The sequence below is a fragment of the Mustelus asterias genome, chromosome 13 (assembly GCF_964213995.1).
Source record: "Mustelus asterias chromosome 13, sMusAst1.hap1.1, whole genome shotgun sequence".
Lineage (NCBI taxonomy): Eukaryota > Metazoa > Chordata > Chondrichthyes > Carcharhiniformes > Triakidae > Mustelus > Mustelus asterias.
In genome coordinates this window covers 22,691,650-22,705,333 of record NC_135813.1, presented here as the reverse complement: position 1 = coordinate 22,705,333, position 13,684 = coordinate 22,691,650, and the positions used below count along the sequence as shown (strand labels likewise).

General features: G+C 42.3%; 1 protein-coding gene across 10 annotated transcripts in view; it reads right to left on the bottom strand.

Moving 5' to 3' along the window:
- The window catches only part of dennd1a (DENN/MADD domain containing 1A), a 532,879-nt gene extending 530,393 nt beyond the window's left edge, over positions 1-2,486 (bottom strand). For all 10 annotated transcript variants that reach the window (XM_078226515.1, XM_078226519.1, XM_078226517.1 and 7 more), the window contains exon 1: positions 2,337-2,486. In XM_078226515.1, coding sequence (XP_078082641.1) covers positions 2,337-2,353 — 17 coding nt within the window. In that variant the 5' untranslated portion in view covers positions 2,354-2,486. The remainder of the gene's footprint in view (positions 1-2,336) is intronic.
- Positions 2,487-13,684: the final 11,198 nt, after the last annotated feature.

Here is a 13,684-nt window from a genome sequence, read left to right as displayed (position 1 = left end):
TTCAGCCTTTATTCTCTTTTACCCCATAACAACGGTCTTACATGATCTTCATCTGCCTTTCACCACTGTGTTGGAAAAGGTTTCAACATTCCTTTACAATATTTCCACTGGCTGGAATATGTCGTAGAAAGGAAGATAGCTGTTGGAAGTCAATCATCTCGGCCCCAGGATATCACTGCCTGAGCTCCTCAGGACAATGACCTAAGTTTAACCATCTTCAACTTCCTCATCATTGTTCTTTTCTTCATCAGAAGTTCAAAACTGGTATTACGCGCTGATGATTGCACGGGGTTTAATTCCATCACAACTCATCTGAAACTAAAGTAGTCCATGTCCACATGCAGCAAGACCTGGACTGACAAATCATAAGTAATGCAAACTGTCACACAAGTGCAGACAAAGGCCAGCTCCAACAAAAGAAAATCTAGACTTTGATATTCAGTACATTACTATAACTGAATCCCCCAATCATTAGTATTCTGCGGCTCACCAAGGACCACAAATCTAACTGGACTAGTCACATGAATACTGTGGCTACAAGAGGTCTGAGGCTGTGAATTCAATGGTGAGTAACATACCTTCTGACCCCCAAGGGCCAGCTAAAAGACACAAATCAGGTGTGTAATGGAACACTATTCACTTGTTTGCAAGTCCAACAACACTCAACACAGACAAAATCCTGGAATTCTCAACCAATGTTCATGTAAACTGCCTTTACACATAGCTACCAAACTTGGAAGGCATATCGCACAAGTTGTCTCTTTTCAAGATCCCACCTATGCACAACCAGAGAAAAACAAATTAAAATTACCCCACATTTAAATGAACAAGCCAGACACAAAAAAAACAAGGGGACTTTTCTCTTCACCTAATAGCACTTTGGGTGTACCTTGACCATACAAACTGCAGATGTTCAAGAAGGTAGCCTACCACCACCATTCTCAAGGTCATAACGATTGGGCAGTAAATGCCAGCCTCGCCACCAAAGCCCATACCCCATGAATTAATACATCTTATGAACCAAACATCTCCCCTCCATCGGTCTTCCTACAACTTTGAAAACCCAAGTTGCATGTCACTGAACCATAATTCCTAATTTACCTCATTTTACTTTTAAATGTAGTGATATTCTGAAACAAGGCTTTAGCCTTTCATTTAGGCTTCTCAAATTAAGAATAAGGTATCGTACATGAAATAGATTTTTATGCCCAATACATCATAAGAGTGAAGCAGGAATCCAATTTTGACTTTCTGATGCCAAATTTTTGATGCACAACTCTCACTGCCAAAGACACCATTTTAAGCCATAACTATATTAACTTGCAATCAATTGGGACGTATACCTGTATCCGTAGTCTTTTTATATAAATAAAAACCACAACCATTTTATACCATATTAAGTAACCAAACAAACTTTAAACATTAACTATGAATGATGGGTGACCCTGTGCAGCATATTTACATATTGATTTGGTAATCACATGAAGTCCCACCCTATCACACTTTTCTTTGAAATCATCATGGTTCATTCATTAAAATGTTTAAAGGAAATATAGAACTCCAAAAAGACTGTAGATTTTTTCAGCAACAGTTACACCATAAAAAGTTTTACAAGGCATAAGTTGCTTGTTTGAATATTCATCGTGGGAGGAAGATTCTGATCCAGACCACCAAAATCGTCCTCTCCAACAAAATGAGTGAAAACATAATGTTGAACTTCAATCACTGGCCATAGCATGTGGAACAATTTCTCTGATGTCCACCATTCTCCTAAATCATGTCATCTTTGAGATTTAATCCCTTTAACATCGTAGCTTCACCAATATATGATCAGGATCATATGCACTCAGTAGCTGTGTCTTTGCTGGTGTTAAAGGTTAATTGGGATGCAAGAATCATGATGAAATTTACTTCCATGTAAACATACGAGATTATTAGGACTCGTGTATATTAAATGAAACGGAAGACGAGAGAGTGACAGATGCCTGGGAGAAGCTGACACCTCATCTAACAGGGTCCATAGGCATCATGAGCCAGGTGTCACCAGCTTACGTTTTCCCTTGCAAATATGGAGAGAGCCTGAATTAACATCATACTGGACCTCACTCTTTGTAAACATCAGCACACTGAAACCCCAACTGTACTGAAGAGACTGGCGGCTGGGGCTTGGAGATACCTTGCCTTGTGAGTGAACTGGGCGCTGGTGGACCCAAGCAGGCAAGCTCCAGGAATGCCGCGGCCTAGCGCTACTCAACAGGCTGGAGAAACGCGCACACACACACACACAACGCCACAAAATCTAGCAACGCCAGTGAGGGAAAGAGAAATGAACTCACCTGATCCTGGACCCCATGGTTGCTGGCTGCGCAGCCCGTTCGCTTCAAACGAGCGGTAGAAACAAGCCCAGTGTTTTCCTCCTCACCCTTCACGCCAAGCCGGGGAACGACATGGTCACCGGGCGGAGAGGGAGAGCGCCTGCCTGCGGGGTCGCAGCGCCTGCCGGGAGTTGTAGTCCAGCTCCGCCTCCCGCTCCCCTTGTTCCGGTCAGGAAACGTCACAGTGACAACTACAACTTCCAGAGTGCATCGCGCGCGCGGCGTGGACGCCAAAACATCCCCGAGCGTCCATCACCTGGACTTTGCCAACTTTTATTTTCCCCCAATATCAGCGATCTGACAAGTCTTGTTATTATGTGACACTGATGCAAGTGGTTTCCTTTCATTGGTATGTGCGTGTTTGGACTCATTTTGTGCAACAAAAGTGTTATTTTGTGTTGTTATGGACGTTGTCCATTTTTTGACTGCACCAGCACAAGTGGCTCTGTCTGAAGTAACTGTCCTATACCCGAGTTAGTTACCATGTGGGACTGTGTGTACTTTGGCGAGGTAAAATGTGTCTGTTTCGAGTCCAGCAGTCGGTCTGGACCGATAGCAATTGAGTCAATTATCAGCATTTTTAGTCCTAGATTTCTTCTTTCCCACTATGAGGCGTGGATGTGTGAGAACAATAGGTTGAGGGTGTGTTGGCAGTTCAGATAGAGATGTGCGGTGCCTGCAGAGAGGAAAGTGTGGAGCTGCAAATTGCATTGACCTAAGAAGTGCTGTGCAGAAGAATGCCTGGCAAGTCAACGTGTGGAGATTGTCATCTAAAAGTATTATGCCATTCGTGTGTCACACCTCCTCTTGTTGCACTGTCTCCAGATTGGAGGGACTCTGCTGACTTTCTTGTCCACTTTCATCCATGCCTGTTTAGTTGGAGAAGTTGTCCTCTTGCCCTTGGGAGAGCTCAATTCACTGCCCCCAATCCTCTCCTGTGATCCCACAGTAGAACCTCTAGGTGACCCATCTAGAGGGTCGCCTTCCCAGGTTTCATCTCCATTCCTGCAGATGCTGAAACTTCAAAAATCCAAGTACCAATAAGCCCTTGGAAACTATGACATAGTTCCTTTAATAAAAAAATCTTCCTTTGAATGAACCTACCACCCCACCTGCCCTCCTTAATATTCAGGGAACCTGGAGGTGAGACGCTAATGCAGTTGCTCTGGGATAGAGGCTCAACAAAACCTGCTCAGGAAGAGATTGGGTTCCAGATCTGAAAATGGTCCCACCATTCCAGCAAGGACTAATCTTGGGGTACCAGATCAGAAACCATAAGGTATATTACGAAGCCAGACTAGACCCCAACAATTTTCAATTTTGGCATTAGTGTAAGGATAAGATGTTTCAATCCAGGTGTGAATTTACTGACAAATTGGAAAGCTTTTATCAAAACAAACTTTATTTAATAGCACAGTTTAACTATAATGAATGAATTAGCTTACCCTTTAACAATTGAATAATACTTAATCATGATAAGATACAAGTCTTAACTGCTGACCTATTGCTATGAGTTCCAATTCAAGCAATATTTCACTCATAGACTTAATCCCCCTCTTTAAAATTAGTTAGCAAAACACAGGCATTCTTGATTGCCTTTGGTTCACAGTCCTAGAGCTTTCAGAACATCTCTGGAGAGAGAGAGAGAAACACATGTTTTTTCTGGCAACCCAAGCAGCAACTGCTTGTATTTAAAAATGAAACTGAAACAGTGTTTCTTCCCTGCAAGCTTAGCTCCTCCCATTAACCACATGATTCTGTAAACTTAGTCTGAAATCCCAGGAGAGCCCAAATAAACAAAATGTCCAGTAATTCTACAAAGAAATACATTCCCAACTAAAATCAATTCTTAGCCTGCATTCTTAGCCACTGTTGCATGTCTATCAGACAAATTGGCTCTTGTAACAAACACTGCCTCCTTAATCAACCCCACCTTAAACATAAAATATATCAAAATAGCACAGTATCATCACACAAAATCCACAAGATTCCATCTGCGGTGTTTGTTTTTATATGTATGTTGACAACACTCAGCTCTTTCTCACCAGCACCCTCTCTCAACTGGTGTTATTTTATCAGGCTGCTTATCCAATATCCAGTACTGGAGCCAAATTTTCTTCCAATTAACCATTGGGAAGACCAAAGTCATTGTCTTCTATCCCTGCTAAAAATAATGTTGTTTAGCAGCCAATGCTAATCTTCTTTCTTGCAACAGGTAGACTCTGAACCAGACTGTTCATATTTTTGGCGTCATATTTGACCCCAAGGTGAGCTTCCGATCACAGTTCTGCATCAACCCTAAGACCACCTATTTTCACCTTTTTAAAATATATTCTTATACAGGATGTGTGATTCACTAGCGAGGCCAGCATTTGTTGTTCTTGTGAAGATGACGTTGATGCACCTTCTTGAACCACTGCAGTCCTTGTGCTAACTACCATAATATTGCCAAAATCTATCCCTGCCTCAGCTCATCTGCTGTTGAAACTCCTATCCATGACTTTGTTAACCCTAGTCTTGACTATTTCAACCCCCCTATTTTCCATAAACTTGAGCTTATCCAAAACTCTGCAACCCATGTCCTTATTCGCATCAAGTCCCATTCACCCATCACTTTAGTTCCTTGACCTAGAGTGGCTCCCAGTTAAGAAACGCCTTGATTTAAAAATTCTTATCCTTGTTTTCAAAACCCTCCATGATCTTGCACCTCTCTATCCTTCCAAGATATCCGTGTTCATCTAAGTCTGGTTTCTTGAGTATCCCTAATTTTAGTTGTTATGTCATTGAAGTCCTGCTTTCACCTGTCCAGGCCCAAAGCTCTGAAGTTTTCTTCATAAACCAGTCCACCTCTCTTTCCTCCGAAAACCCACTTCTTTAACCAAACCTTTGGCCATCTATCTTAGTATCACCTTTTGAGGCTCAGTACGATTTTGCTTTATAATGTTCCTGTGAGTCACCTTGGGATGTTTTGTTATGCTAAAGGAAATATATAAAACAAATTGTTGTAGAGAAACCAAAGCTTTACATATCTTGGTATGATCTCATTAAATTGAAGACTTCTTTACTCTTTTGTAATTGCTTTGCAATAAAGTCTAACATACCATTTCTTTTCCTAATTGCTTGCTGTACCTGCATGTTTATTTTCTCTGACTCCTGTGCAAGGGCACCTAAGCCTCTCTGAATACCAACATTTACTTGTGTCCCACCCACTCAAAAAAAATGTTGCTTTTTTTATTTTCCAACCATATTATATTCCAACTGCCACATTCTTACCCACTCAATTAACCTGTGTAAGTTCTTTTGCAGCCTTATCATATCCTTCTCACAGCTTACTTTCTCACCTTACTTTGAATCATCAACAAACTTGGATACATTACAGAAAATGCTGGAAATGTCCAGCAGATCAGATGGTATGGAGAGAATCAGTGTCAATGGAAGAATTTAAATGAGCCCATCTGGAGAATCATGGAATCATACAGTGTAGAGGCCCTTCAGCCCATTGAGTCCTCACTGACACATTAGAAACACCTGAACTCCCACCTTATCCCATCTGCCAGCACTTGGCCCATAGCCCTGAATATTATGATGTGGCAAGTGCTAATCCACATACTTTTTAAAGGATGTGAGGCAACTCGCCTCTACCACCCTCCCAGGCAGCGCATGCAGCACATTCCAGACCATCACCACCCTCTGAGTAAAAAGGTTTTCCTCACATCCCCCCGAAACCTCCTGCCCCTCACCTTGAAATCAGGTGGGAGTATCTGTATTGGATTCCTGCTGTTTGGAAAACAGTCCGCAATTGGGTTGGGGACTGGAAGGGCCTGATGCAGGAATCCTGTCCAGCAGTGGCAGGACATCTAAATGAGCCACTAGACACCAATTATCCCTGAGCCCACAGGAATTCAGTGGTGGCTCAGAGATTGGGAATGGGAATCACACAGTGCTCCTTCTGCTTTTCTAGAAGGACATGCTGCAAGCCGTATGAATTTCCCTGTGGCTTCACTGAGGGAGCAAGGGGAGGTGGTACCCCATTGTTAGACATTCAGTGCCTAATTGAGGGACCAAGATAGGGAACAGTGGAGCCATTGAAAGCCACCCTCCTGCCCTTATCTCTGAACACATTCCAGCCCCCTCCAGTGAACCTACCTTGCTCACCTGTGCCATTAGATCCAGGGTTAATCCTTGAGCATTACTGGAAGTAGCCACCACTCTCGGTGGCGCTGTTGACAGTGGAAATCCGCTAATATTTGGTTGCCCAGCAGCCAGTCCTGCCCCCGGGTTCCGAAATCAATTGAAAGGCCTGACCTTGGTTAGTTAAGTGCCCTGACATGCACTTAATGTCAAGCCTCCCAAAATAACATGTGTCAGGGATCCCATTAGAGGAGAGATGGTCCATACAGGGTCACAATGTTAGACTTGCATGATTGCAATAAGACATGCTATTCCAATGTAATTTATGTTATACTTCATTATATAGATCATATTCTGCATTTTCATTCAAATTCACCTCTTCAAAATGTTATGATTGGATCTTTAAAAGTATCTATTTTGCCTTTGATTTGATTTATTATTGTCACATGTATTGGGATACAGAGAAAAGTATTATTTCTTGCGCGCTATACGGACAAAGCATATCATTCATAGAGTACATAGGAGAAAGGAAACAAGAGGATGGAGAATATAGTGTTGCAGTTGCAGATAGGGTGTAGAGAAAGATCAGCTTAATATATAATGGGTCCATTCAAACGTCTGATAGCAGCAGCGAAGAAGCTGTTCTTGAGTCGGTTGGTACGTGTTCTCAGACTTTTGTATCTTTTTCCCAATGGAAGAAAGCGGAAGAGAGTATGTCTGGGGCGCATGGAGTCCTTGAATATGCTGGCTGCTTTTCTGAGGCAGTGGGAAGTGTAGACGGAGCCTTCCAACAGAGACTGCCAGTGTCAAGGAGGAGATATGCCCAAATAATTAATCAGATGCCAGATTTAATCAATAAATGGAAATTGATGCATTTATAGGTAATAAATCATGTATAATTATCAATTTAATAGCAGATTAGGGATTACTTATCAGCTCACATTAAAATGCCTAATGTTATGAAAAGCTTTATGTTATGAAAATGTGTATTCAATATGAAGCATAATATGTGATGGAGATTGTATATTCATATTATAAATAATGAAGAAAGCTAATGGGGCAAATATATGAATGAGGAATAGACATAGTGTGTAAATGTATGTGGCAGATGTTTTGATATGGACTGAGGCTGAACATAGTGGTTGGGGTTTTTCACTTAGGTGTTTGCCAGGTTGCAATTTTCTGCTCATTCACTTTAATGGGCAGAAATCACAGACTGGTGATGCAAAGTGGCTTGTCTGTTTAATCCTTATTAATATCAGCCTCCAAAAATGAAAAGTGACTCAAGTCACTAAACAAGTATAACATCTGCTGCATGCTGCCAAAAAGTGAGTCTATCCTTGTCTCCAAATATAACAATGCAATACATCTTCAATTACCGGTTGCCACAAACTGAGCATATTCTTGCATCCGTGACATAAAAATTTTACATGATGCCAAAAATTGACCTTATATTTCCCCTCCCAAAATGATCTACTACACCCCCGAGTGTCACATTTCAAAAGTATCTATCACGCCTCAAAAGTCTTCACAAGGCAAACAATCTTAGTTGCTGAAATGACCACTTTCTGGGAAACTAATGATACAAATTGATTGAAATTTTGAATGAACTAAAGACAAGCAATCAAAAACCACTTCCATTGCTACCATTCAATTGTAATGCTACACCTAGTCAGTCAGATGGGCCTAGAGGATATTAAATGGCCATCTGTTTAAGGCCCAGTTCATTGGAGACTTAACAGTGGGGGGAAAATAATCTTCTGTGCCACAGTGCTACACAAATAACAGCTTCAACAAAAAGCACAAATCCATAGTAGAAAGTAAGACAGAGAAGATATCGCTTTATTTATCTTTTATACTCATGCAATTATTTGAGAAAAAACAGGATCAAATAAAGTATTTCTATCTTGAAAAATACTGCAAATCAACTATGGAAGATAAAATAAAAAATAATTTATAATTACGCTTCAGAGGTGACAATGTAGGGATTGCTTGAAATGCTCTGATTTTGATTGGATCATATGGTAATGTGGCCTCTTTAAGGGGGAAGTCCTTTGTAGGCCACATAATTGTGCCGAACCCCATGGAGAGGTAATGCGGGAAGCCGAGCCAATTGGGAGCAAAGGTGCACATCATGGGACGGGGAGGATAAAGCGATATGGGGGGGAAGGTGAGATCAGGATATTGATTTTTGATGATCAACCATGATCAAACTGATTGGCGGAATAGACCTCAGGGGCCAGATGGCATACTCCTGCTTCTACCTTCTATGTTCCTGTGTAACTTCCTGTTGAAACCCAGAAGGAGAAGGGAGTAGACATATATTGCAGTTCTTTCAGACCTTTAGTTGTGAATCAATCAAGTAGTTGCTTGAAGCAACAAATAGCTGCCTTCAAACTTGCCACATTGGCAATGAGGAAAAACTTTGTTAGTCATCAGGAGATTGCAGTGTGCAATTAGTGGGGGCGGAGAGTGACCATCAAAGCTACGAAGTACATGCGCCATATAAAAATGCCTTTAGTGCGAAAGATTGAGCTGTTTGACTCAGAAGCAGAAAATTGGGGGCAATGTTTTGAAAGGTAATGAGGTCACGGCAGAGGGAAAATGAAAGGTGATACTACTCACAGTCTGTGGCCCACAAACTTACAGCCTAGTGAGGAGTCTAACATTGCCTGATGCTCCAGACACAAAGACGTGAATTTTCCCGTTCTGCCTGCCATGTCAATAGTAGCAGACGAGGGGCAGACCATGAAAAGGTTCATTGACATTGGGCAGGATTTTCCGGTTACAGAGCAAGTGCGGCCAGAAATTCCCATCCACAGTCTTTTGACTAGATAGTTGAAATGGGTCAAGATCATTTTAATCCCTGACCTTCATCATCAGGTTGAAGTATAAATGTCATTCTGCTGTCTGGGAGCCAGGGGAGGCCGTGTCCAGTTTCGTGGCCAAATTGAGAGGGTTAGCAAAGCACTGCCAATTTTACCCAGCTTCAGGGGAGATGTTAAGAGACTGTTTGGTCTGTGGGATCAATAGCCTCACAATACAGAAAAGGCTGCTGGCTGAGACTAAAATCTCTTTCAGGAAAGCTGTGGAGATGGCCTAGGCAACTGAATGCACTGACGTAATACGCAAGCCACAAAGCTTGCCCAACGAGGTGAACTGTTTGTGGCGGAGGAACAGCCTGAGTGAGGGTGCAGCAGTGCCCTAGGTGGGTAGGACAGCACCAGGGTGGAGGCTCATTTTTGACATGGGGGAGAACACTCTCAAGGAACTTGCCATGCAGAAATGATGTATGTTTCCATTGTAAAAGGAAGATCATTTACAAGCATGGTGCAGAATGAAGCAGTCAGAACAGAACGCACAAAAAAAATGATGGTTAGTTTAACTCCGTTAAAGAAATTGGACGAGGAGCCCAACCGGGTATCCGAATTATATACTTTAAATTATGTCCAACTCAATAAGCTGCCTCCAATAGAAATAGCCTTGATAATCAATGACTAATCTCTTGAAATAGAGGTCAACACAGGGGCTGCGGCCACAGTCATGGGGGAGCAAGCATTCCTCTACCTTCAAAAAGGTCTACAACCCTGGAGATTCAGGAGCCATTTTGTCTACTTGTACAGGAGTGATGTTGAAGATAGTAGGGTCAGCTACAGTTACAGAATCATGCAGAAGCCTAACAGCACGACTATCTATTCTAGCGATTGAGGGTCACAGATCTTGTCTCATGGGTCAAGATTGGTTGAAGCAGATTAAATTAGAGATATTGGAGATATTAAATATTCAGGATTAAGGTTTTTGAGAGCTACTTTGCAGATATTCTGAGGTTTTCCAAAAGGAACTTGAACAAATAAAAGAGGCGAAAGCCAAAATTTATTTGAATCCTGAGGCAATTCCAAAAATATTTTGGGCCCGGCAGTGCCTTATGCACTCCATCATAAGGTAGAGTTGGAGCTAGGAAGATTGTAAGACTTGGGGGATCATAAAACCTGTACAGTTTTCTGAGTGCCCACCTGTACAGTTTTCTGTGCCCATAGTCCCTGTTCTAAAACCAGATCGCATTGTAAGAATCTGTGGGGATTATTGTGATAATCCCCTTGACTTGCATGGAGAATCACTGATTGACTTCCCTGTGGGGCTCATTGAATATGCGCTCCCTGGGGATTGGTAATTAACCAACAAGGTGGAGCTCATATTCCGAGCCGTGTACAAAGCAAGACCCTGAGAGGGCCCATTATCTTTTAATCCTAGTTGGGACCTGTTGTGTTCACCACAAGCTTGTGGTTTTTGCTTATTTTATTTTGTGCAAAAAAGCTCTTTTCCTTGACAGCCGACTCCTGGAGTTATTATAATTGTAAATTAATTGTAAATCGAGGAGCCCAGTTAGACAGATACCCCATTCCAGAAATTAAGGACCTCTACACAAAATTAGTAGAGGGCCTTAAGTACACCAAGTCAGATCTCAGTCACACCTATCAACAGCTGGAGTTGAATGAATAGTCCCAGAGGTGAGATACCATCATGGGGGCAGTATGGTGGCACAGTGGTTAGCACTGCTGCCTCACAGTGCCAGGGACCTGGGTTCAATTCCTGGCTTGGATCATTGTGTGTGTGGAGGCTGCACATTCTCTCTGTGTCTGCATGGGTTTCCTCCAGGTGCTCCAGTTTCCTCCCACAGTCCGAAAGACGTGCTGGTTAGGTGCATTAGCCATGCTAAATTCTCCCTCAGTGTACCCGAACAAACGCCTGAGTGAGGGCGACTAGGGGATTTTCACAGTAACTTCATTGCAGTGTTAATGTAAGCTTACTTGTGACACCAACAAATAAACTTAAACTAAAAAGTTTAAACATCAACACCCACAAAGTATGCATTTACCCTTCGGAGTCTCATAAGTCTGTGCCATTTTCCAGCGTACAACGGAAAGCTTATTGCAGGGCATTCCTAACATAGTGGTGCACCTAGATGACATCTTAATTAGGGAAGTGTCCCCGTGGAACATAGGGCAAACTTAGAGGAGGCTCTAAGAAGATTTTAAAAAGCAGGTGTCCATTTGAAGCAAGAGAAATGCACTTTCCAGGCGGATGAAGTTACATACCTGGGTTTCAGGATAGACGGCAAAGGCCCTACACTCTTTGGAGAATAAAGTTAAAGCCATTAAGGAAGTACCACAGCCTAAATATGAGTTAAAATTGTTCTAGGGATGGTGAACTATTATGTCAGTTTCTTACAAAACTTGTCTACAATTTTAGCCCCACTTCACCAGCTTTTGAAGAATCATCAGTGATGGAAATGGGGAGAAGTACAAAAAATGGCATTCGCAAAAGTAAAACAAGCCTTACAATCGTCAGCACTGCTTGTACATTTTGATCCAACTAAACCATTAGTAGTTACCTGTGACACATACCATATGGAGTGGAAGCATTCTTGTCCCACATGATGTCAGATGTTAAAGATAAGCCATTTGCATTTGCATCAAGAACCTTATCAGATGCTGAGAAAAAGCATTCTCAGATTGACAAAGAAAGTAATTTATGTGGTGAAGAGGTTTCATCAATATATATATAGTAGATGTTTTACCATGGTATCAGACCACAAGTCTTTGTTGCGTTTATTCCAAGAGGATAAACCAGTGCCAACAATTGCCTCTGCCAAGGTGCAGAGATGGGCTCTATTGCTAGCTGCATAGATCTACTCTTTCAAGCATAGGCCAGGGTTGCAAATATCGAATACGGACGTACTCAGCCGCCTTCCTCTGCCGCAGACAGTACCATCACTACCTGTACCACAAGAAATAGTGTTCGCACTGCACCTGATGGAACCTTTGCCGATCTCAGCTACTCATAAAAATTGGACCAAAAGGTACCCAGTGTTGTTAAAAGTTAAGAGGATGGTGATGCAAGAATGGCGATACAGTAGGTCAGAGCAAATTAGTCCTTACCAGCAGTGTAGGATGGAGATAACATGTGAGGACAGCATGTTATTGTCGGGGTCTAGTGTTATAGTGCCACCAACAACTTTTGTTATATGACGCACAACCCAGACTTAAGTAGGATGAAAGCACTGACCCAAAGTTATGTTTGGTGGCCTGGCATCAATAAAGAAATCGAAAGAATGGTCAGCCAGTGCCTGAGTTGTGAAGCCCAGCAGACATTGCCTCCACCAGCAAATATGTATCTATGGGAGTGGTTGGGTTGGCTGTGTTCAAGATTGCACATAGACTTCACAGGACTGTTCATGGGATATATGTTCCTCATCGTGGCTGATGCTCATTCTAAATGGTTGGATGTCTAAGTGAAGAAGTCTATACCAGCTCCAGCTGCATTGACAAGTTGCAACAGATTTTTGCCATCCATGGCATCCCAGAGGTCTTCATGTCAGACAATGGCACAGCTTTTACAGCAGAGGTGTTTTGAAAATTTGTTAAGTCAAATGGTATTCGCCACATTCGGTCAGTCCTTTACCACCCATCTTCCATTGGTTTAGCAGAATGAGCTGTACAAGCATTCAAACCATTATGAAAAATAAGTTACAATATCATTCTGACTGCGACCACAGGAGTTACACCAACTGAATTACTTATTCAATGCTACCTACGACCTCATTTGGATTTGGTATTGCCAGTTTTGACAGGAGGGTTGGGCCTAGGCAAGCCTCCCAGAAGGAAAACCACAACTCAAGAAAAATGGACAGATTTTCCCAAGTTGATGAGTTAGTGATGGCCAGAAACTTTGAAGCTGGGCCAACATGGATGGCAGGCAAAATTGTGGAAAAAACAGGACCGGTCTCCTATGTTGTAGGAATACAAGGTCGTTGTATAAAAAAGCACATGGATCATTTGAGGAAGAGGATTGGGCCTGATGCAGGGGACCAACAGGGAGCCAATACACCATGGTGGACTTGAGTTCATCAGTTGTTGATCTAGGTATTCCTGTTGTTAATGTGAAGCTGAGGCAAAGCTCTGTTTCCGAAGCTGAGGAAACACTTGCTACTGAGGAGGATGTCGACCCTGGATTGATGAGATTGCCTGATCAGATTCTTTACTCACCGAAGGACCCAGAACCGAGTTGAGATATTTCTCCAGAGTCCATGAGTCTCCAGAACGACTGACTTGTGATTGAGTTTTTCCCTGGGATATCCCTGGGATATCAACATGTTGTGTTGTTGTGCCATGCATGCC